The following is a 23,075-nucleotide window of genomic DNA, read 5'->3' as shown; positions in this document are numbered from 1 at the left end:
CAATCCAAGACGCACAGCCGACCCTTTGTGCTGCCCAGGTCCACCAGATCCTTCATCCCCACCAACACACGCAAACACACACAAACACACATGCACTCTCTTTCTCCCACACACACATACACATAGGGATTTGTGTAGTTTGCTATTCTTCCAAAAACACAAGCCAGGAGCCTCAGCTGACTCCATGGCACATAAAGACCACAATGCGCTGCCTTGGAGTATGATGGAGTCTCCTTCTTTGGAGGTTTTCAAACAGAGGATGGATGGCCATCTGTCACACAGGGAGGGCTCGGATTGTGCATTCCTGCATGGCAGAAGGGACCGGACGGCCCTTGGGGGATCTCTTCCAACACTATGGTTTTGGTACACCACTGGAAACTATATGCGGCCTTCGGACCGTCTTTGGCTCGCTCCTGTACAAGACCCAACTTTGTATGGGGTGATTTCATTTTGTGGCCATGCAAAGCAATTTCGCAGCCATGCAAAGCAATCATTCGGGCTCTTCTGCATCTGGGCAGATTGCGGCTAAAAGGCCAAAGGAGCCATTGAAAGAGGAAGGAGGGCAGGATGGATAATTATGCCCAAAGGTATATCAGACTGCCCAGTTTAGTCATGGAAATTAGTTATTGGGGAGCAAAGGTTTGTATGGATACTCAGAGATAAATGACCAGGGCATCAAGAAGGAATGAAAATGTGTGCGCAAAAGCCAAATGCATCACCCAGAAGTGCAGTGAAAGGGGAGCAGTCCATCAAATGAGAATTACCTCCCCAAAGTTGTTCTCGTCTCCAAAATTTCTAGCATTGCATCCTATAAAATGTCACCCGGACGTCTACAAAATGTTTTGGCGTCGAAAGAGGCAAAGTGACCAAAGGAGTGCTATCACAGCAGACTGGACAGATCTAGGCGTGCATTGTTTGTGAATGTCTCATTCTCTGCAATGCTAGAAATCTGGGGACTGAAGGGAAATTCTTATCGGAGGGACCACTCCCTCATTTTGCTCCTTCGTTGCTGCAAACCTTGGTGCCACCCATCCGCAAGGACGTCCGCAAGCCTCTTTATCGGCAGTGTCGGGAGGGAAGGGGCACGTAAATGTGGTAATATTTACATCTTCTTTTGCAAACCAAAAAAGGAGACACAATGGCAGCTAAATCCAGCTCCTTCCCAACCACCTCCACAAGTTTTTCCTGGGTACAGGCTGCCACCCACCGGATGAACGTCGGAACGGCAAAAATATTCTGTGCCAATGGACAATCCAATCCTTAAACTTGTGCTTCCCCCAAGTGGAAGAGATGAGCTACTGCTGGATTTGGAGAGCCTTGAGATGCTACAGGGATGAGCTACAGGCTTTTTTGGACTGCAGCTCCCATCAGCCCCTAGATTGCACAGCCAATGGTGAGGGATGATGGATGTTTCAGTCCAGCAACATCTGGACGGCCATGTGTTACCCACCCCAGGATCTGCTGCTTCAAACATGCCCATCTGGGACATTTTTCAGACCCTCTGACTGGGGATATTCCCGGTTTTCTGGGACCCACGGCAACTCAACATGGCGGGACCTGCTCCCCAACTAGCCAATCTAATCTCCTTGCATTTTGCTTATAAGACGCGGCTTCCTCCCACTGAGGAATCTATCTTTTTGACACGCTCCAAAGCAGTCCAAAAGGTCGGAGTTGGGAACTGCGTTCCCAAAAGGTACGGCTAAGTCTGGATGCAGATCGCTCAGGAAAATGATTCTATTCTATTCTATGACTCTGTGGGCCTCATTCCCACTGACCAAAAAAAGCGGTTTGCGATCTGAATCGATGCAACGTCGGCGTGAGAACAGGAGTAATTCGGAAACATGTCCGTTCCCTGGCGTGAAAGGTGGAGCGGACTAACCCGAGTGGCTATGGCTGTGCGATCACACATGCCGCAATTTTCCGGACTGGGGTGCATTCGAGAGGGAGAACTTGGGATGTGTAGCGAAGGCAACCATGTGGCCATTATGGATCATGGCAACCCTGCAGGTATGATGGGTTTTCTCATCAATATTGGAGTTTATCACGCGGGAGGAATTTCTCTTAATTTCGAAGGAAAAGAAAGTGGGGGCAGAATGCATTCACGTGAATTCGCTAGTTCAGGGAACTTACGTGAATTCAGATTGCGTTCAGACTGACTTCCCATTGCCCGAAAATAGCTTGCCATTGCCAGAAATTGCGTGTGGTAGTCTATCACGCAATAACGTGAAACTCCACGATTGCGTTCAGATTGCCATTGGATTATACTTCCAATTCCCCTTGTCTGATAAACTCTGTAGATGCACAGAGAACCGCAAATGAAGCTGAACTGGTTTCCTCTACTCCTCCTCCCCATCCTCTCTTTTCTTTGCCTGCCGCTGCACCCGCATTGCAGAAATAACCCAGTTTGACCCCACTTTTATCAGCCATGGCTCAATGCTTGGAAGCATCACCTTTTCTGTATGCCTCAGTTTCCTTTCTGTCTCATCGGATTTCTAAACCTCCCCTTTCTATTCCAGCATTGATCTCCTTTCTACGGATGGGAATTGTGGCTTAAACAGTGACACTTTTGTCTTCTCATCCCTCAAGCTTGGACACTCACCTGCATCTGGAAAAGGTGGGCATCCAAGTTCTCCTCACCTGGGTTCATCAGGCAGGTGCACAGTGCCAGCCTGCCAAGGTGGACTCCTTCGGAAAATCCGGGGCATACCTGTCCGCTGTGTTGTGTACGGACTTAGAGCTCTACGAAGTGGGCAAAAGATCTACTAAGTGGGCTGGGGTCGAGGGTCACACACGGTCGGAGAGAAGACCTCCAACGACGAAGGTGCTGGGCATGTTGAGCCTGGCAAAGAGAAGACTGAGAGGTGACATGGTGGCACACTTTAAATATTTGAAGGGCTACCACCCAGCGGAGAGGACAGGCTTGTTCCCTCATGCCCTAGGGTAGGAGCAGGTCTAAAGTTACAGGAGGGAAAGTAGATTTTGACTGAACATTAGAAGGAACTTCTTGATGGCAAGAGCTGTTTGGCAATGGAACCGATCCTCTAACGTCTTCAAAAAGAGGCTGGAGATGTTTTAGCTGAGGTTCTTGTACTGAATGTAGGGTTGGTCTCAACGCAGCGTTGGTTCCTTCAGACTCTTATGATTCTATGACTAGTTCTTCCCTCCTGCCCCACTTCTCCATCTTTGTCCTCATCGGCGAGACCATGGCGAGGGTCTTGTAACGGAGGATGAGCAAAGAGGTGCACTTCGTGCTTCTTCAGCTTGTGACAATGGAGGCATAGTCACACATCGCGCATGATGTGGTAGTTGCATCATGCACCGGTCCCTGGTGAGGAGAGATGTGCTGCGTACTGGCGGCAACAGAAGGAAAGAGTTTGCAGGCACAGTAGCTGTGAAGGAGCTAAGATATGGGGAAAACAGGCTGTTCACAAGTGATGGGTTGTCCATCTTCTGTGTGACCCTGGGGAAAAGTGCAACCGCTAGCACAGTGCTCCGACACAGTTCCCACCAACTAATTTTGGCCAAAGAAGAAACCGGAAGGAGGAGCCGGGGATTCTTTCGTACCTTCCTCCATATTTATCCACTCTGCAGTTTGCAAAAGCGAGCATGACACTGAGTTGTGCAAAGCGGAATACATGGTCCACATTCCAAGGGTCTCTTGTCATACCGCTTTGCTGAAAAAGGGCAGCTCAAAGCCACCTTGGCGGAAATCGTTGGCCGCATTAGCAGGTGTGTATCTCGAGGTGACAGACGCATTATGTCTTCTTTTCACTGGCGGTCAAGGAGCTATTCAGCACAACTGCGGTCGTACATTGGACATGGGCAGCGAAGCTGGATTTTGGGACACAAGGACCTAGATCCAGCACTGTGTGTGTGGGGTGTAACGTTTTGCATCTCCCTACAGCTGATGTTGAACTGGGGGGGGGGGGGCACTGCAATGGCTTAAATAGGGCCATTTTGTTTGGCCCAGGCAGACCGGGGCCAAGTTGCCAAACATGTTTATGCGCAAAATGAGCAAATGTGTGAAGCCCCCAACTCACTTCAAATCCGCAGGCCAGTCGTGCAAGGAAACCAATGGATGCCGACAGAGAGTCATCTGTGCACACTGTATCATCTGCATATGGAGCTCACCTGAATGCTGTTGATTCAATATAACTTGGTTTTCAGGGATGGGAAGACACATGTCCCTTTTGGGTTTTATTTCATATCTTATGATGCCGATCTTATGTTTATTTCATTCCATCTCTGTGTTGGTTGGTTGCTTTTTTACAAATTTGTTTTCAGACTCTGTATAAATATCCGAACAGATTTTCATGCCTGTTGTGCACTCAAGACGCACATTATTTCATGCACTTTTTCTGAATCTGTGCATTTTTGCAAGTGACCCCGGGAGAAAGGCACAGTATAAATGCAACAAATAAAGGTATAATTTTGCATAATATAATATGTTTTGTGCTTTATAAAGCCTCCTTATTATATGGATGTACTTGCAAGCTTTTACATGGTGAGCTACCATGTAAAATCTGGGAAAGTGCAGATACCATAAACATCCCCCATAACCCACCTTATATTTGAGGGACCTGCTCTATGGGATGAAGGTCTGTAATGTGGGTGTATAGGTCAGTGTGGCAAGTGGGTTCCAGTGGTCAATTATTTCGTCCATTTATAGCAATGTCTATATTATGTAGTTACAAATGTGACGTAGGATTTTTGTCCCCAAACGCCCTGCTTTTGCGTAAAACCCCAAAATGTTGTACAGTGGCTGGGATCCTCCATCAGAACTGTACAATGCATGCAGTTATGTACTGTGTTAGACAAACTTCGTCTGGGATGGCAATGTGTGCAAGTGAAGCAAGACACCAAATGTGCAACCGAATGAACATGCCCATTGTGCAATGTGCAAATGCACATTCCTGCATAATGTGCAACTTCACCTCAATGACGTTCCGCTGATCCAGATGTAGATTGCCATCTTCTTCTCCAGCAGTGACCAGGATAATGGGGCTTCCCCCATAGACTTTCAATGCTCTGGGAAATTTGTCCTCCTGCCCCTCAACAAAACACAAAGCAACTCCCTCCCTCTGCTCCCAAACCAATGTTCAACTCATCTCAAAAAAGAGATGGAGGTGGAGAGAAAAAACCCACCCGACCCCATTCTTGTTTTTCCTCACATTTGTCCAAAGGAGAGTCCTCTCCATGTTCTCAGGTATGGTGTGGAGCATGCTACCTCATCCCCTTCTGCAAAGGCACACAAAGAGGAATCTGAGGTACAGAAAAGTTGGTGGGACTCACCTTGAGGGTGTTGCAGAGAACCGAGGAACCCTGGCTTTCAGCAGCTCTCCTGAGACCCAAAGAGGAGTAGGGCAACTGTTGTGGGGCAACTGATACTACACTCTATAAAAGGGGATGGCGGTGGTGCAGTTGTGTGTCACACTAAAAGCCCTTGTGCACATGGAAGCAGCATATGTGTGCATGGAAACATGAACAACCTTCTGAAAACATTTTAAGATGCAATTAGATAACCACTCCTGCCATCCGGTAAGCCAAAACTTGGAATCATAGAATCATAAAGTTGGAAGAGACCCCAAGGGCCATCCAGTCCAACCCCATTCTGCCATGCAGGAAATCTCAATCAAAGCATCCCCATTGACAGATGGCCATCCAGCTTCTGCTTAAAGACCTCCAAAGAAGGTCTTTAAGTCACTGAATACCTCTTACTGTCATGATGTCCTTCCTAACGTTGAGGTGGAATCTCTTTTGCATCCGTTGCTCCATTGTGTCCTATTCTCTGGGGCAGCAGAACACAAACTTGCTCCATCCTTAACATGGCACCCCTTCAAATGTTTAAACAGGGCTATCATATCACCTCTTAACCATCTCTTCTCCAGGCTAAACATACCCCAGATCCCTATAAAGCGTGGTTTCCAGACCCTTCACCATTTTAGTCGCCCTTCTTTGGATATGCTCCAGTTTCTCAACGTCCTTTTTTAATTGTGATGCCCAGAACTAGACACAGCATTATCCCAGATGAGGGCTGACCAAAGCAGAATAGAGTGGCACTATTACTTCCCTTGATCTAGACACTATACTTCTATTGATGCAGCCTAAAATTGCATGTTGGCCACCGCAATATTGCACCACCCTCCAAATGTATTTTAACTGTAGCTCCCAGCGTGCCTTACCGTGTTGGACCAAGCTCTCCAGCAATCCTAGATCAAGGTTGGGGGGGGGGGAACGCTGGGCTCTCCAGATGCTTTAGACCGCAGCTCCCATAGATACTAACCATTGGCTTGGCTCACTGTGGGGATGGGTGCCAAAAACATCTGGAGGGCCAGACGTTTCCAACTAAGCCATGATGGTCTTCATATATTGGTGGTGCCATCCTGAAGACTGCTAAGGAGCCGAACCACAGACAGATGTGGGATTGGGATGTGGGACAAGCCTTGCTCCTTTTCACTTTTTTCTTTGGAATCTTGCTCTTTCAAACACACACTCTCACTCTCATATACACACGCACAATACACACATATACACACCCGTTGGTCTTCGGCCAATGAAACCCACACCCAGAAACCGTAGGGTGAAAGAGAACAAGTCAAAATGAGAAGAAGCCAGCCAACACAACCAACGTCAAGAAAGCAAAAGGGGTCAAAGAAACGAGAGAAAGAGAGAGAGAAAAGAAAATGGCAACTTACTGGGGTTACAGCCTATCCTGACACAGTCTGAGATGGGGGATCGGGAGGGGAAGGGAGAGAGAAGAGAACAAGAGTTTTTATATCCTTCAAGGTAACGTTTGCAACCAAACACCCAAAAATATCAACAACGCAGCCCACCATCCGGGGACAGACGCATGACAAGGTGGGCACTTGCTTTGGCACTGAGGTGGTGCACGCATTTGGAGAGGTCCTGATCTTGCCTCCTTGAGGATCAGAATCGGTCCAGGAACCTTTGTAAGCCCAGCTTTACCACCCTGGACCCCAGGACATGGTGGTCTCCTCCACCAAACCCACCAAGGGTTGAGGATGGGACCTTTGGACATGTCCGTCTAGACGTAAAACAGTGCCTGGATGTTTTATCACACTGCCTCGATACGTGATGACCATCCTGTCTGCCACAGATAACCATGTTCAGATGTGGGAAGCGCTGCCCACCTGCAAATTTCAATTGGCGGTCAAGTCCCTTGAAATCCACTGCGGGTTTGTTTTGGGCCAGGCTTTGGTCTACCCTGAAGTGTCTGAAAATAGCCGGTTTCATGAGCAGGCTCAGCCTATCCATTTTGCAGGGAGAAGGAGCGGCTCTGCGCATCTGCTCATTCCCACTGCCTGCAACTTGGCCCAACTTTTCCCCATAGCCTCCTCCTCTTCTGGTTTGGGATACCTCAGTGCGGGCAAGTGGCCACCTTGTAAAGGCCAGCTGTGCAGGAGAAGGGAGCGACTGGGTGGCAAGCCATTCCTTCCTCCCCATCCTGAAGCTATGGATGCGGAGGAGAAGGGCTTACCTTGGAGCAGCATTTAAACGCAGAGAACATAAGGTGCCGGCACAAAGTGTCTTATCCCTCCCAATACTCATCGGCAACTTCCCCGGAAAAGAGAACCTTTGGAACTGCCAGAGACTAGCTTCCCCAACACTGACTCCATTCGCATGTAGGGCTCATGATTATCGGAGAGTGGGGCTGAACTGCCATCCTCAGTCCTGGCACTGGGCTTGCCTAGAGATGCTCAAGGGCAAGATTCATGGCACGCCTGATGCAAAGGACTGGGCAATGGGAGCAGCCACCCGCTCTCTGGTAATCCCACCAAGTGCCCTTCATGCGAGAAGGAGGCTTGTGGATTCGGTGGAGCTTTGCAAGCTCCAGAGACCACTGTTGGAGTCAATGAGAGCAAAGGGTCCCACGCAATGCAATTGTCCCTCCACATTTGCTGGGCTGCAGGCCTCCCATGAAAGTGAAATCCCCCCTTTCTAGGAATTTCTAGGTCCTCCAGTGCAACACTAAATGTTGGCCATAGCATCATGCTGGAGGAATTACAAAGGTCTAGAGGAGAATTTTCTCTAGCAATCTCAACATCCACCATAGAATCATGCTGGAGGACTTCCAAATGCCTAGAGAAGCATTTTCTCTAGGAATCTCTAAGTCCGTCGCCACAACTCTATGGTCAATGTTCGGCAGAGCTGCTCTGGAGGACCAAGAGGTTCCTGGAGAGAACATATTACACAAATCCGTGGAGAATCAATTCATCCAAACTCAAAGCTGCAAACGCGGAGGGCTGACTGTATGGCACAGAGTTTGGAAAAGTTACTTTTTTTTATTGCACCCTTCATACCTGGGGAGAAGAGTTGTGCTTAAAAAACCCCAGCAGCCCATCAACGCTGCGTATTCTCCGGGAAAATATTGCTTTGGTGGGACCAATGCTCTCAAGTCTCTGCAGTATTGAGGGCAGTGGTTCTGTCAAGGAAGGATGGGAATGGGGATGCCCCCTTTCCACAGGCTGCACAACTGGCCTCGGCATGCGTCGTCAACCGCTACAGAGAAGTGGATGCAAACAGTCGTAGGACCAAACAACAACCCCTCCCATGGAAGACAAGGTCAATGGGGTAGAAATGGCGAGAAGAGATCCCAGGGTCTCCTGCACACTACATAGTCGTAGCACTTTCATACCTCTTTAAGAGCCAGCATGGCGTAGCGCCTTGAGCATTGGACTACAACCCTGGAGACCAGGGTTCGATTCCCTGCTCAGCCGTGGAAACCCATTGGGTGAGCTTGGGTGAGCCACACACTCAGCCCTAGAAAACCCCACAATACGGTCACCTTTTGTTGTCGCTGTGTAGCTTCAAGACTTTTCCGACTCACATTATGGGTTTTCTTGGCAAGATTTCTTCAGGAAGAGGTTTGCCATTGCCTTCCTCTGAGGCTGAGAGCATGCGACTTGCCCAGGGTCACCTATTGGGTTTCATGGCCAAGCCAAGAATCGATCCTAGGTCCCCAGAGTCATAGTCAAACCATAAGTTGCCATAAGTCGGACATGACTTGAAGGCACACGCTCTTTCAATCCTGGGATCTGTGGCTTTGTGTGGTATTGAGAATCTCCTGACAGAGTAGTGCTTCACCAAACTACAGATCCTAAGACTCCACAGGCTGGCGCCAGTTAAAATGGTATTAAAGTGTGACAATTATGTAGTGTGAAAGAGACCCTGGGTGCCAAAAATGGGGAGGGAGGAATCTTTAGGGAAAGGCAGAAGGATCATGTTGTAGGGAAAAGGACATGAATATCTCATGGGAAGAGCCTTTGGTCACTTCAGCTGTTTGCTCTGGGTTGGCCATGTATTTCCCAATGAAGGGTCAAAAACCAAGGTGATGGGAATGGGAGGAAAGAATCGTATTTTGGCCCCCTGATGGCAAACCGATGATGGGTTCAGCCACCCTCCATGATGCCAACTGGGTTCATGGGGAGAAAAAGGAGGAAGTCAAGAACAGGACCAGGGTCCTGGCCAGATGGTTACCTAGGTTGACCGTGAGCTTCATCTGGCCCCCGTCCAGCTCTAGGCGGAGTGTGTCGGCCGACTCCTTGGAAGTGGTGGCCATCATGAACCCGTACGCCCGTTGGGACATGAAGCGGAGGGACACGTCTTCGGCCTCCGTGTGCATGACCGTTGGCAGCATTATCTTCATGTACATGCTCCCGTCGTAGCTCAACACCGTGGCCTCTGCCCAAGTGGCCAAGGAGGAGGGAAAAAGAAGCAGAGAAAGAGAGACGTTATTGTGGGAGGCTGGTCTTATAAAATTATTCCTCCCTCTAGCCCAGTATTTTCTCCTACTCTGGGGCTCTGGAGGCAATGGCCTTCCAGATGTTGTTGGAGTTCAGCTGCAAGGGGCGATGGCAAATGGGGTCCAACAACATCTGGAAGGGCATCTATCATCCCTCTCTTCTCTCCCATCCATCCATAGATCCATCTATATGTCTAGCTATCCCTCCATCCATGTATCCATTCAACTATCCGTCCGTCCATCCATGTATCCATCTATCCATCTGTCTGTCCATCCATCATCCATCTATGTCTCTGACTATCCATCTAACTATCTATCTGTCCATCCGTCCGTCAGTCCACCCATTCCTTCAACAAATAACCACACACTCCCTTCCCTTTCCCACAGAGCCCCCTCACCTCTCTCACACAGCCGTCCCAGGTAGCCGGTGCCCACACAGTCACAGATAAATCGGTTCCAGCCCTCCCGGCAGAGCCCCCCGTTGCGGCAGGGAGAGCTGCTGCACTGCTTGAGGGTCTCCCGGGAGCAGAAGCTGGAGACACCGGCCACGCTCTGCACCTCGGCCAGGCGGCGCACATCGCGGCTCTTGCCGTCAATGAAGAGGTCCCGGACACAGCCTACATAGCCATAGTTCAAGAAGGCCGTCCACACTTCTGGGGGCAAGATGAGGTCCAGGCGGTTCTCAGGAAGGCCCCCCAGATACATCTCACTGTCCAGATCCAAGATCTCACTCTCCCCGCTGGCCAGGAACGGGGTGCTCCGGCTGTTCACAGAAATGGAGCCTGCAATGGGGAAGAAAGTCAGCAAAATTACTCCAATGGAGACTGACTAGTGGTCCATCACCCTAATACCTGGTCCCTCCTCTCTTATGTCCCTGCCCATGTTTTGAGATCTGCAGGAGAGGTAAAATCACTTTTTCACTTTTGCATCTGTTGCATTGAGGCTGCATTGCTCAATGGTTTGCACCAAGGCTGCCACCACCACCCCATCCACCACCTGGGCTCCTCTCAGTAAAATGTTCTGAGTATTCAACAAAGGACAGGGAAGCCAATTCCGAGCTCCAAAGCCAATTCTGATCTCCAAAGCCAATTTTAGGGGAGTGACAACTCCCAGAGTCCTGGTTGGAGGATTCTGGGAGTTTTAGTCCCCAAAGCTAAACATTTCTGGGTTTTGATGGTAAAGAGTGACGTGAAGATCTCCTACTCTGTGTTTTGGTTGTTGCTGTTGTTGCATTTCTCAGAATTCTCAGGGCTTCTCTTCAAGCTGGATTTGGCACTGACTTAGCCCTTCAAACAGAGCACATTTGCAAACAAAAAGCTACCCAAATGAGGCTTCAAAGAGAAGGCACACAAATGGGAGCCACAGCCGCCCCTACATTGCAACCCCCTCACCTTTGCGACCATCGCGCTGGAAGTCCACGTGGCACCACTCGCCGTCATTCACTTTCTTACTGCTGGCCCGCATTTTGATGCCACCTGAGCCCATGTCCAGCAGCAAGTAGAGGTAGCCGTCGAGAAGCTCCATTGCAAAGTAGTCAGCCTTGTGGAGACGCTCAGACCGGCCTTCTTTGGGAGGCTGCAACCTGCCGTGGCTGAAAAGCAGCAGCCCATTGGGCTCCGTCGTGCGGAAATCGAAGGAGATGGAGCCTGTCTTCTTGGTGTTCCACTTGGGCAGGGAGATGTAAGCTTCAGGAGACTCAAAGGTGACCGGGTCCAGGGCTGCGACATTCTCGCAGCGGAAGACCAGGTCGCCATTGATCTTCATCTTGGGGTCGCCTTCTTTGGCCAGGCGGGAGAGTTCGAGCTTGAAGTCATTGTTCTTGTAGACCACCTGCCAAGAGACAGACTTGGCTAGCCTGATCAAAATGAACTCAAGTTTGCAGCCCTTGGAGTAAGCTGAGGACAAAGCAGGAGAGCGGGAGAAGAAACTGGGACATTTTAAAAGTGAAACGATAAACTGGGACTGTCACGGCCAAACTGGGGGCACTTGGAGGGTCTGTTCCCTCTTGGTTTCTGAACTGCCATCTTGGTACAATATCTATAGATATTTTAAATCCATGGATTCAGCCATCCACAGCTTGAAATGCCAAGGCTGAGCTCCAAAGCCAATTCTGAACTCCAATGCCAATTCTGAGCTTCTAATGCCAATGCTCAGCTCCAACACCAATTTTGAGCTCCAAAGCCAATTCCGAGCCCCAAAGCCAATTGGGAGCTGAGGGTCCCAGTGGAAAAAGCTTTGGATATTTAGTCCGTCTGCCTCCCAAGGAGCCCACCCACCTCGACATCTTGCTACGATCCCCGCCCTCCAAAGACTCACATCCTTGAGGCATCCCATGAAATTGTTGCTGACAGGGGACCCCGGCAGGTCAGCTGTGTTGGGGCTTCCCCCTATGTAGAAGAAGTCGTCCGAGCCCAGCATGGTGTAGTCCTCTTGCGTGTAGCCGGTCGTGGTGAGGATCCCATCCACAGAGATAGTCACCTGTCCATCATGAGCGCAGGGGTCGGGGAAGGGAGGGTTGGGGGGGGGTGGAAGGAGACAAGGAGACAACCAAGTGTTAACCAAGTGGGGCACTGGCAAGGCGAAGGGGGGAGGCTTGAAGAGGAAGGGGCTGTGGACTCATTTTTATGCCTGATTGTCTCTTTGGAGAAATGCCACATATATTTTCTTTTTCGGGGAGAAGAGAGAGAGAGAAAGAAAGGGAAGAAGAACAAGGTGGAGCTGCGAGGAAGTGGGGGAGAATCTACACAAGGTTTGATGGTCTGGTGGTGGAGTCTACAGGGACATTCACGCTTGGCCTCTTGACTCAATGTGTATCCATAACCATGGCCCACTTTGCCCCCATGCGTCTCTTAAATCACTGACCCTCCCATGCTCTATGGTCACTATGAGTTATGGAAGTCCTACCAACCAAGGAGTCCCTACTTGTGATGGTTTTTCACAAGAGGTCTCCGGAGGCTGGACCTGGGAGAAGAAAGGAACCCGAAAGGGATACCGTTGTGTCGAGGGAGCGTAAAAGAGGAGTAAAAGTCCACAGTTTAAATCAGAAATGGGGACATTGAGGTCCTCCAGATGTTGCCCAGCTCCAAGTGCCAGCTTCCTTAGGCTGAGGAGGCTTCTGAGATGGTGGTTCCTTGGAGATCCTGGTTTTCTGTCGCCAAGTGAACGTGGGTTGTCTTGCACACATCTTATTAGTTGGTACCTTGGGCATGTCACACTCTCTCAGCCTCAGAGGATGGGAATGGCAAACTTGTCAAGACAATGCCCACTATATGTTTGCCTTTGGCTCACCATAAGTTGGAAATGACCTGAACGCACGCAGCAACAACTGCAAATCATGTCCTTTGGAGGTGCGGCTTTCTTCATGTGGAGCAGAGCCTTGAAAACTTAAGTGGTTTAAACTTAAGTTGTTTGAACTGTAAACTCCATATTCACTGTGCAGGTTGGCAAGGGGATTCTGGGAGTCCGAGTCCAAGGAATCTAACTTTCTGGTGTGGAGGCAGAAAATATGCCCTGGCAGTCGCTGCAAAAATCCTTGGTCTAAGGCGACTGCGCAACTTGTCTAGAGGACAGTTCTTTGCATTGCTCTTAAGAAGTACGGATTTGGAGTCGGCTCCATTAGGGAAGTGCGCTGGAGTATGAAGAACTTGTAGACAAGGCCAGCTGGGATTGCCCTCCAGAACTGATGAAACATGCAGTGGCTCAGTATCCTCATGTGCGCATATATATATATATATATGGAACAACCTCAAACGTTGACAAAGCTCTCCCAAAGGATCAAGCCGCTTGTCTGAGGATGTAAAGAGGTCATCTGCAGCAGCCGCCGGAGGCTCCTAAGTCAGTGGGTCGCCGATGCGCTTTGGGTCTTAGTCCAGACTTGAAAGGGTGCCTCGGCTTTGTAGAAATAATTCACTTCAGCGTCAGTTTAACTGCCCTGGTTCCATCCGACAGAATCCTGGGATTTGTCATTCGGTGAGCCACCCGCACTCTTGGTCAAAGAAGGCGAAAGGCCTTGCAAAACTACAAATCCTGGGATTCCAGAGGATAGAGCTGCAGGACTTAAAAGAGCTGTCAAAGGGCATTATTTCCACAGCGTAGATGCACCCTACATCTCCCACAATCCCTAACCTACAAGTTCGCCCTTGTGGCTAGGGCATTCTGGAAGCTGGCTGTTCAAAGGCCCAAAGACATTGTAGCATAAGCTTTCATATACTCTGGTTGTGCCTATACCGCGGGGGGGGGGGGGGGGAGCTGTTTAGCACTGCTTTAAGTGCTGCAGCTCCATCCCATGGAATCCTGGGATATGTGGTTTTGCAGGATCTTTTCCTTTCTCTGCCCAAGCGTGCCTCACCAAACTACAAATCACAGAATTCTGTGATAAGGAGCCATGTGTTAAAGCGGTGTCGAAATTGCATTATTTGTACGGTGCAGAGGCACCTATAGAAGCCTAATTTTAATGTTTTGGGGGAATGGGTTCAGCTCCCTTTGGAATTCTTCTTTCAAGTCTGGAACGGATTGAATGCTCCCCTGACATAAGAGCCACAAGCTCCCACTGGTCAGGTAGGCATGAAGGTGCACATTATCTCCAGTATCAGCATATCATCCAGAGAGAAATGCCCAACTTTCACAAGTCATGACTAGCACCTCGAACATCAAGTTGAAAACCAGTGTGGCGGAGTGGTATGAATGTTGTACTAGGATCGGGGTTCGAATCCCCGTTGGGTCATGGAAACCCCTTGGATGACTTTGGGCAAGTCGCACGCTCTCCGCCTCAGAAGAAAGCAAGTGCAAACCCACTCCAAAGGGATCCGGCCAAGAAAACCTTGCAATAGCTTTGCCATCGTTGTTGCTGCGTGCCTTCAATTCGTTTCCGACTTATGGCGAAACTAAGGCGAACCTATCCTGAGGCTTTCTTGGCACGGTTTATTTAGAGGAGGTTTGCCATGGCCTTCCCCTGAGGCTGAGAGAGTGGGACGTGCGCAAGGTCACCCAATGGGTTTCATGGTTGAGCTGGGTTTCCAGAGTTGCAATCTAGCCCTCAAACCACGGCGTCACACCGGCTCCTAGGTTATGGCTTGCCTTAGCGTCACTTGAAAACGCATTGTGGCAATTTCCATGCCGGCTGGTGGATTCTGGATGCCGTCATCCAGAAATGGATCATTTCCAAACTCTAGTTAACACAGCCTTGGTTGTGTCCCCACCTCTGCTCCTGAAATGGCTCTGCATCAGCCCAATGGCATCATGCATCTTTCCGCCTTTGGATGAAATGGCTCTTGGATCTCATTCAGCAAGGCTTGCTTCTTGGAACAACCAACCTGCTCATTTCCTCCTCTGGGATCCAACTATATGTATTTTCCGGAGCTCCATGGAGGCCTCCTTGCAGACCTCACCCAGAGCGAGCAAATGCATCGGGGAAGAGGAGTCGCTTGGGAAGCCAGCCAGGAACTCTTTTCATTCCTCCCCAAAACCAAGCAAAGAATAACACACCAGGACAGGAAGCATAGAGAGGCAGAAGTTATTTGGAAAGCGAGCCCTCGGAGGAGGCTGCAACCCACAAGCCATTAAGGCTGCGCTGCATTTCCGTGGAATTTCAGCCTCGACCTAAATGGTTTGCGGTCTGCCGCCGAACAGATAAAAAGCCAATCTCGGGCCTATAAATAATAATAAAAAAAGAGGCAACCGTCGCAACCCGGCAAACAAGGAACAAATGCCTTTTAAAAGAATATATATATATATATATATATATATATACACACACACACACACACACACACACACACACATATACATAAAAGAGAGGGACCTGTGATTGAGCTTTTTCTGCAACAAGAGGGACTCACAATGAGGTTGAAGCAAGGACAGAGATCCAGAGATGACATTTATAAGATTCGAAGGGACCCCAAAGGCCATCTATTCCAACCTCCTGCCATGCAGGGATACCCAACTAAAGTACCCCCAAAAGATGCCCATCCAACCTAGCAGAATTTTTATGTTCTATTAGCAAGACAAAAAGGCAAGCAAATTTTCTTTGTATCTTGCTTCCCTCTCAGAGTATTCATACAGGCCTCATTCCCACTTACAAATAAATCAGTTTGTGATCTGAATCGATGGATTGATTCGACAGCAGAGCATGGTTCCCACTACATTTGTCCCAATTCCATTCCCCCCCCCCAAATAACCCACTTGTGGTTCATATCGATGCATGAATCGATTCAAAATGGATCCGCTCCGGCCGGCCGAAGGGCAAATTTAAATTGATTCCAATCTGCATCTGATTCACATTTGCGCAGAATCGATTTACTGAAAAAGATGCGTAAAAAATCGGCATCAAAAAGACACGGGTTAAATGGGTCTGGTGCATGGCCCCAGGGTCATTCGAACTGGTTAAAACTGAATTGCGATCCGGTATAAAACGCAGTGGGAATCAAGGCCTGCATGAATGTCCTTCACGAATGAACTGAGAGTATCTTGACAAAATGCAGGCTTGGGACTATCATCATCCTTATTCCCCCCCCCCCCCCTTCCAGTACGAATTTTAAGACCTTTGCCTGATGATGAAGACGGTGGAGCTTCCAAAGCTTGCAGCCTCTATTTATCCTTTGCATTTTGATTGTTCCAATAAAGGCGTCGCTGTTTTGTGGATTCGGAAAGAAGGCATTGGTTTGTCTTTGGAACGGCCTCCATGCCGTCTTCTGCGCAACGCTGGGCACATGGCTGCCCGCCCCAAACCAGAAAGATGGCAAGGCTAAGCTGGGGTGTCCCCATGGAGTTTTAATTGCGAGGGAAGAGGTTAGCGCTTAAGGACTTAAAAAGAGCGAGCTCCTCCTGCTGATCTTTCAACAGCCGACAACCCGGGCGCAGTCATTTTATGGGCAATTCGGCTGGCGGCACAAAAGGTCCTCTCGATGTAGCACCAGGGAGACCGCCAGGGGTTGTGTTAACAAGGCGATAATGACTCTGGAGGAGGTATCAATAAACGGATGCAAAAGAGGGGCCTGCGAGTGCAAAAGACCAGCCAGAGGGATCAGAGGAAAAGGTCACCAGCTTGCTTCGTCTCTGGTCCTCATGCCTTCTGCAGCCAGAAGCGTCTCTCAGCCTTTTGCAGCTTTCCATGGTTTCGCAAAAAAGTCCCTTGTCTTGCGAAGCTGGACTGCAGGTCCCATGTGGCTGCCCTGGCTGGGGATGATGGGAGCCATGTGGTCTTCCCCTTTTCCTGCTGCTATCTACCTTGCCAAGCATGACCGTCTGTTCTAGAGTCATGTCTCCTCCTTTGTGTATGAGACACTTTCCATTAGCTTACAGTTGCAAACCGCTTAGAGACGGCTTAGGTGGCACAAAGAGGTATATCAATGAAGCTGCTATTGCTATTGCTATTGATATAGCCAAAATACAACCATCACTACCTTTTAAACCGGATCGCAATTCGGTACGAACAGGTTGAAACGTCCCTGGTTCCCACTTAATCCGAATCGCTGAAGCGATTCCAGGAGGGAGGCCATGCACCAGACCCATTTGATCGGCATCTTTTTGACGTTGGTCTTTTTCGCATCTTTTTGGATAAATCGATTCCGCGCAAGTGCAAACTGCAAGCGGGTCGGAATCGATTCAAATTTGCCCTTCGGATGGCTGGAACCAAATCATTTTGAAGCAATTTATTGCGAATGCGAACCACGAGTGGGTTATTTTGATGCCAGAAAATGCAACCAGGGCAAATGTAGTGGGAAGCACGCTTCGATCTCGAATCGATCCACTGATTCGGATCGCCTTAATTTAGTCATCTTGGCTTCTAGAGGGAATTCAGGCTTGATTTGCTCTTACGCTTGTTGTTAACTGCCCTTGAGTCAACACCGACTCAATGTGAACTTGTGGATCAGACACCTCCAAGGCCCCCTGTCCTCCATTGCTCTGTTCAGGTCCTACAAATTCAGGCCCCTGACCTCTCCGATTGAGTCTATTCATCTGGCATGAGGCCTCCTTCCCTTTCTACTACCTTCTACCTTTCCTAGCATTGGTGTCTTTTCTAATAGTTCGTGCCTTCTCATGATGTGGCCAAAGTATGGCAGCAGCCTCAATGTGTTCAGGAAGATTTCTCAAGCATCACATCTCCAATGATTTGCTTCTATTCTCTTCACTCTTCTCTTCCTTCACTGTCCAGCTTTCACAGCCATACACAGAAGCTGGAAACACGATGGCATGGACAGTCCTAATTTTAGTATTCAATGATGTATCTTGTCACTTTGGGATCTTGTCTAGTTCCTTCATCGCTGGCCTTCCAATACCAAGTCTTCTTCTGGTTCCTTGACCGGAGCCTCCATAATGAATGAGCCAAGGCAAGGAAAATCTTTCGCTATTTCATCTCCTTTACAGTGATATAAATCACCGGTGGTCTTTATTTTTCTTTTCTTCATGTTCACCTATAAACCTGCCTTTGCGCTTTCCTCCTTGGCTTTCTTTGGCAATGGTTCCATTTCCACTTTCCTTTCATTATTCCTTGCATCCATTTCAAATTGCAATAGAAATTATTGCATTTCTATCAGCATTTGTCAACTTGCACGCCATCCAAAATGTGAAAATTCGTTCCCTTTTTCTCTTTCTTTTTTCCCTTTCTCCCTTTCATTTTGAAAACCCCCGGAGTTCAAAAATGAATCATGAAGTACTGAAGGTAACCCATAAGCTGTACTTTTTTTTTCACATCTGTATTTCAAGGAAGAAAATTCTAGGATATCCTGGATTAAATCCGCCTCTTTCCCTGATATATTCAAAAGCATTGCACAGCGCATCAGCCTGAATTAGCCAGATATGTGATTATAGCTAAAGACGCACAGAGCTGCGCATGACACATTTTCGAAACATCCAAAAATACCAACCATTTTTAAAAACAACAGTAACAACCGGTATTTAAACCCAGGCATTTAAAAGGAAGGGGATTCCTTCCAATGACAGAAGCAGAGATTTAGGGAGTGCAAGACGACAGGCCTGAAAAAGCAAATGGCTTTAGCAATTGGTTGCTGTGCCTTCATTTTGTTTGCTGCCTCTCCGTTTATGCTATGGATTCCTTAGTCGTTTGACTTGTATTTGAAAAGGTCTGTTTGGATCCGCTTCTGCTCCGTGTTGAAATGCAATTCCCCTTTCTCCGAACGAAAGGAAACCGAGGAAGGAGACACGTCCGCACCGACCTCAAAACCGGCAATCCTGCTTGAAAACAAAGGGTTTCGGTGTAGGGAGGCAACGTGTTTGTTGTGCAATCGCAAATGCGACATTCACAACATTTGACAGGGGATCGCCAAGGCCTTTGCAATGCTCCCATGTCCAAGTTTTTTCCTTCCTTTCCTTGTTTTCTTATTACATTCCAACTATTTTTGGGTGTCCTTTTTATCCCTCCCTAGGATAGCTCTTTCAGACTTCAGTCTGGCACCCAGAACAGATGCTCTGCCCCACTGACATGAATGCTACACTTGTCATATCTGCCGGTCGTGAAGTTATGTTTAAAAACACCAGACATGACTGCGTTGTGTAACATGATAGACAGGGATGCAGTAAACGCTCTCTGTTCTGAATCCAGCCTCCTTCCAGCTCAGTTTTGGAAAAGCCAATAGGCCATTCTGGGCTTAGCAGCCATTTCTCTAGTTGGTAGCAATGGAGAGAAAGCATTGACGTTCCATCCTAGATATTTTCCATGCTTTCTCTTCTCTGGGACTGCAGCATCCATCTTGCATCCACAGAGACATGCGCCCGATGTCCAATCTCCCAGTAGAAGTGCTTTATTGGACACGTTTCTTGCAGTATCCCTTAATGTTTGTACCGCCGTGCCCGACGTGAAGAAAACCCAAAGGCCTGTGCCACTAACGGGCTGCTTTCATGGCGCTCCAGTCGCCCCAATAAAAGGTTTGACCCATTTCTGATCATGCATCAAGCCTAGAAATGTTCTTGACAATAGACTCTGCTCTGCTGTGCACCTTTCTGAAGCAGTCGGTCAGGTTCGGCGGCGGTGGCGCCTTTGGCTTCGACTTTCCAAACAAGCGGTTCATCCCGACGACTGTCCCAAATGATGGACCATAACAACAATGGAGGAACCAGGAAACTTTGGCCGGAACGTCGGCCCTGCGCACATCATTTCTGCTTGTGGATTTGTGCTTAAGAACTGCACATCCTTTTTATTCTGGCATCCTTTCTTCCGCTGCCTTTGCTGGCCTGCAGGATGATAAGTGTATCCTGCAGGGAGCAGTACTGAGCTACACATTCCTCCGTCGCTGAGCTAAAACCAAAGATCTGCTATAGACAAAAAGCAAACCTCTCCCCACCTGGGCCCACTTCGGATTCAAAAAGGAATGGAAATACCTGGACTGGGCTGCAGCAAAGTTGGGGAGACTAGGCAGGGCATCACCATAGGTCCTTTGGTTCCAGAAATGCACCCAAGAATGGACAGCGGGGATTCAGGGAAAACCATTCCTCGGGGTCGGTGGCTGCATCGAGGGTGCACATAGTGTTGAAACGGTGTGCGCGTGTGAAGTGGTGCAAACCTGTGTGCATGCAAGGAGGAACGGTGGCGGTGTACCTCCCCCCTTTTATGATTTCACCTAAACCATCAAGACTTGTGTAGACGGAAGAGCTAGATGTGGGAAGGATGCATTGAGCTAGAAAGTGGAGGAGGAGATTTCTGGAGGTAAGCGCAGGGGCGTGCGCATGTGTGTCTCTGTGTGGCCAGGGCTGTTTGGCGCTTTCCGCCTTCCCGGCATCAAGTCAAGGGAGGAGATGGCGAGAGGGAGGGGACGAGGAAAGTAGGGGGGAGAAGGATCTTATTAGTAATTAGTCAGTACAACAGCATGCAAACGAAGTTAGGATGTGGACGGGTTGCGGGAGGTGGGGAGCCATTGGTTTGGGTGGCGGATCCTCAAATAAACCTTTCCCTCCAAGCTACTGATTCCCAATATTGGACCTTCTGGGTGTTTTGGACTTCAGTTCCCAGAATCCCCAACCATTGACTCAGATGGCAGAGGCTTATGGGAGCTGAAGTCCAAAACGCCTGGAGGAGTGGCATTTGGTAATTGTTGCTCTAAGCCCCTGATCTGTTTTGTTTCCCCCCCCAAAAAAACAAACTCTCCAAGGAATGACATCCAAATCCAACCATCCTTGGCCAGCTCTCTGCAAACACAGAAGTCATTAGATTTTTATGGGTTTTTTGGGTGATGTGTCCATGTTCTAGAAGAGTTTATTACTGATGTTTCGCCGGCATCTGTGGCTGGCATCTTCAGAGAATGCTGCCATGGAAGAGAGTGGGGTGTGTATATATGTGTATATATATGTGTGTATACACACACACACACACACACACACACACACACACACACACTGTGTGACTCTTAATCTATGTATACCCCACTCTCTTCCATGCCAGCGTTCTCTGAAGATGCCAGTCACTGACGCTGGCGAAACATCAGGAATAAACTCTTGTAGAACATGGCCACATCGCCCGAAAAACCCACAACAAACTAATTCCCATAATGCTCAGACACCAGGGCCCATGGGCTATGCTGGCTGGGGATCATAGGCACTACTGTCTATCTGTTGGGGAAGGCTGCCCTAGATCTTTGTCTCAGAGGCCAACCTGAAGCCCATCATCCCCTGTCTAGTTCTCAAACCTGAGCACTGCCTTTCCTAACCCCCATCTTTCCCCCCGCTTCATCCCTGACCCACAAAACTAGCCAGAAAGGCCCTAGACTGATGCACCTGATGCAATGAATCCATTCTGGATTATAGTATGAACTTTGCCGGAGCTATCCAAGGATGTATTTGCACAACGCATTTTGACGCCACTTCAACTGCCATGACTCTATCCGACAGAATCCTGGGATTAGTAGTTTGGCAAGGTAACTTTTGGCACAGAAGGTCAAAGACCATTTACAGCAACAAATCCCAGGATGCTGCAGAATGGCATGACAGCACTTCAAGTGGCGTCAAACCACATCCTTTCCGCAGTCGGTGAATCTCAAGGTGTTCAAACCATTTTGGAAATGGAGTTCAATACCTCTGGTAGCCGGAATGGACTCGCTCTTCCATTTTTATGAAAACCACCAACCTATAATATTCCCAACTTTCTCCTTCTCTCATCTTTTTGGAATGTAAGTGGAAAAGCAGTGCGCTTCTCTGTCCCCGGTCCCTAAGTCGGCACAGATATCCTCTCTCCAACTAGTTGACAATGTGGCTGGAAGAGCTCCATGCGCAAGTGTCTTTTAAATGCACCAGCACCCCATTTTTTGGAAAGAGCGCCCAAAGAAGACTAGGAGAGCAAGGACAGGTGGGGAAAGGAGGAACGAAGAAGGGAGAGAAAAAGAGAGAGAGGGGTGGGCAAAGTGGGTTTGCTTGAGAAAAGAAAAGAAAAGAAAAAATCTGGGGCAGTCTCCTTGGACCAACGCAAAAAAGTTTCAGACACAAAAATGGCAGTTAGTAGGAACAGTCGACACAACCGTTAATTAGTACAACTATTAGTACAACAGGAGTTAATTATCGGCTAGCATTAATCATGACTCTCCATTAATTAATTAATTAATCATCAGAAAGAGAGAGAGAGAGTGCGACAGAGAGAAAGAGAGAGAGAGAGAGCGGTGGAGAGAAACTTGGATGGAGACAGAAGCTGCGCAACGGCTGGGAGACAGGCCCCGAGCGGCCTCCATGCGTGTTAGATGGGATGGGGTGGGGTGGGCACAGCGTTGGCAGTACCAGCTCATGGGTACAGAGAGAGAGAAAGAGAGAGAAAAGGAGAGAGGAGAGGAGGAGGAGAAGCAGGCAGAAGCAAGCAGGCCAGAGGAAAAGAGTGAAGGAGGCCAAGGTGGAGGAATCAGAGAGAGACAGAGTCAGCAGAATGATGGATGTCCGCTTTGCCGCTTCAAAGGGGAGCACCTGGCAGCGCATCAAAGTAGGCATTGTGAGCACGTCTGTGGGGAGCAGGAAGAGGTGCCCATCCAGAGCTCAGGTTTTAGGCTTTTACTTCCTTCCAAGGAAGGGTACATGGTCATTTCTTCACACCTGAGGGGAGCTGAAGCCAACCCCATTGGTACCAAGCACCCTTCACACACAGGCATGCGCATAACCACACAGCCACAGCCACACACACACAGAGACACACTTCAAGGACTCTGGCACACCGATTTCAGAAATGCCCCCAAAGAGGCTGGATAGAGAAAGTGTACCTCCGTAAACCACAGGGAGAAAAAGTGTGCTCAAGCACAAGCCAGAGGCATCACAGCAGCTCAATACGGTTGAGATGGATGGCCATCTGTTGGGGATGCTTTGATTGAGAGTTCCTGCATGGCAGGGG

At 48.8% G+C, this 23,075-nt stretch overlaps 1 protein-coding gene across 28 annotated transcripts in view; it reads right to left on the bottom strand.

Moving 5' to 3' along the window:
* NRXN2 (neurexin 2) overlaps positions 1–23,075 on the bottom strand; it is a 277,457-nt gene that overhangs the window by 144,355 nt on the left and 110,027 nt on the right. For 22 of the 28 annotated variants that reach the window (XM_089483043.1, XM_089483060.1, XM_089483055.1 and 19 more), the window contains 5 exons: positions 12,080–12,241; positions 11,155–11,593; positions 10,162–10,545; positions 9,499–9,702; positions 6,696–6,722 (listed from right to left, as the gene is read on the bottom strand). In XM_089483043.1, the coding sequence (XP_089339169.1) occupies positions 6,696–6,722; positions 9,499–9,702; positions 10,162–10,545; positions 11,155–11,593; positions 12,080–12,241 (1,216 nt within the window). The remainder of the gene's footprint in view (positions 1–6,695; positions 6,723–9,498; positions 9,703–10,161; positions 10,546–11,154; positions 11,594–12,079; positions 12,242–23,075) is intronic. The other 6 variants (XM_089483049.1, XM_089483070.1, XM_089483071.1 and 3 more) reach the window with 1 other exon arrangement.

This window comes from Sceloporus occidentalis, unplaced genomic scaffold, assembly GCF_023333645.1.
Source record: "Sceloporus occidentalis isolate IW3139 unplaced genomic scaffold, rSceOcc1.0.p SCAF_20, whole genome shotgun sequence".
NCBI lineage: Eukaryota > Metazoa > Chordata > Lepidosauria > Squamata > Phrynosomatidae > Sceloporus > Sceloporus occidentalis.
The sequence above is the reverse complement of the archived record's forward strand: the minus strand, read 5'-3'. Positions and strand labels throughout refer to the sequence as shown.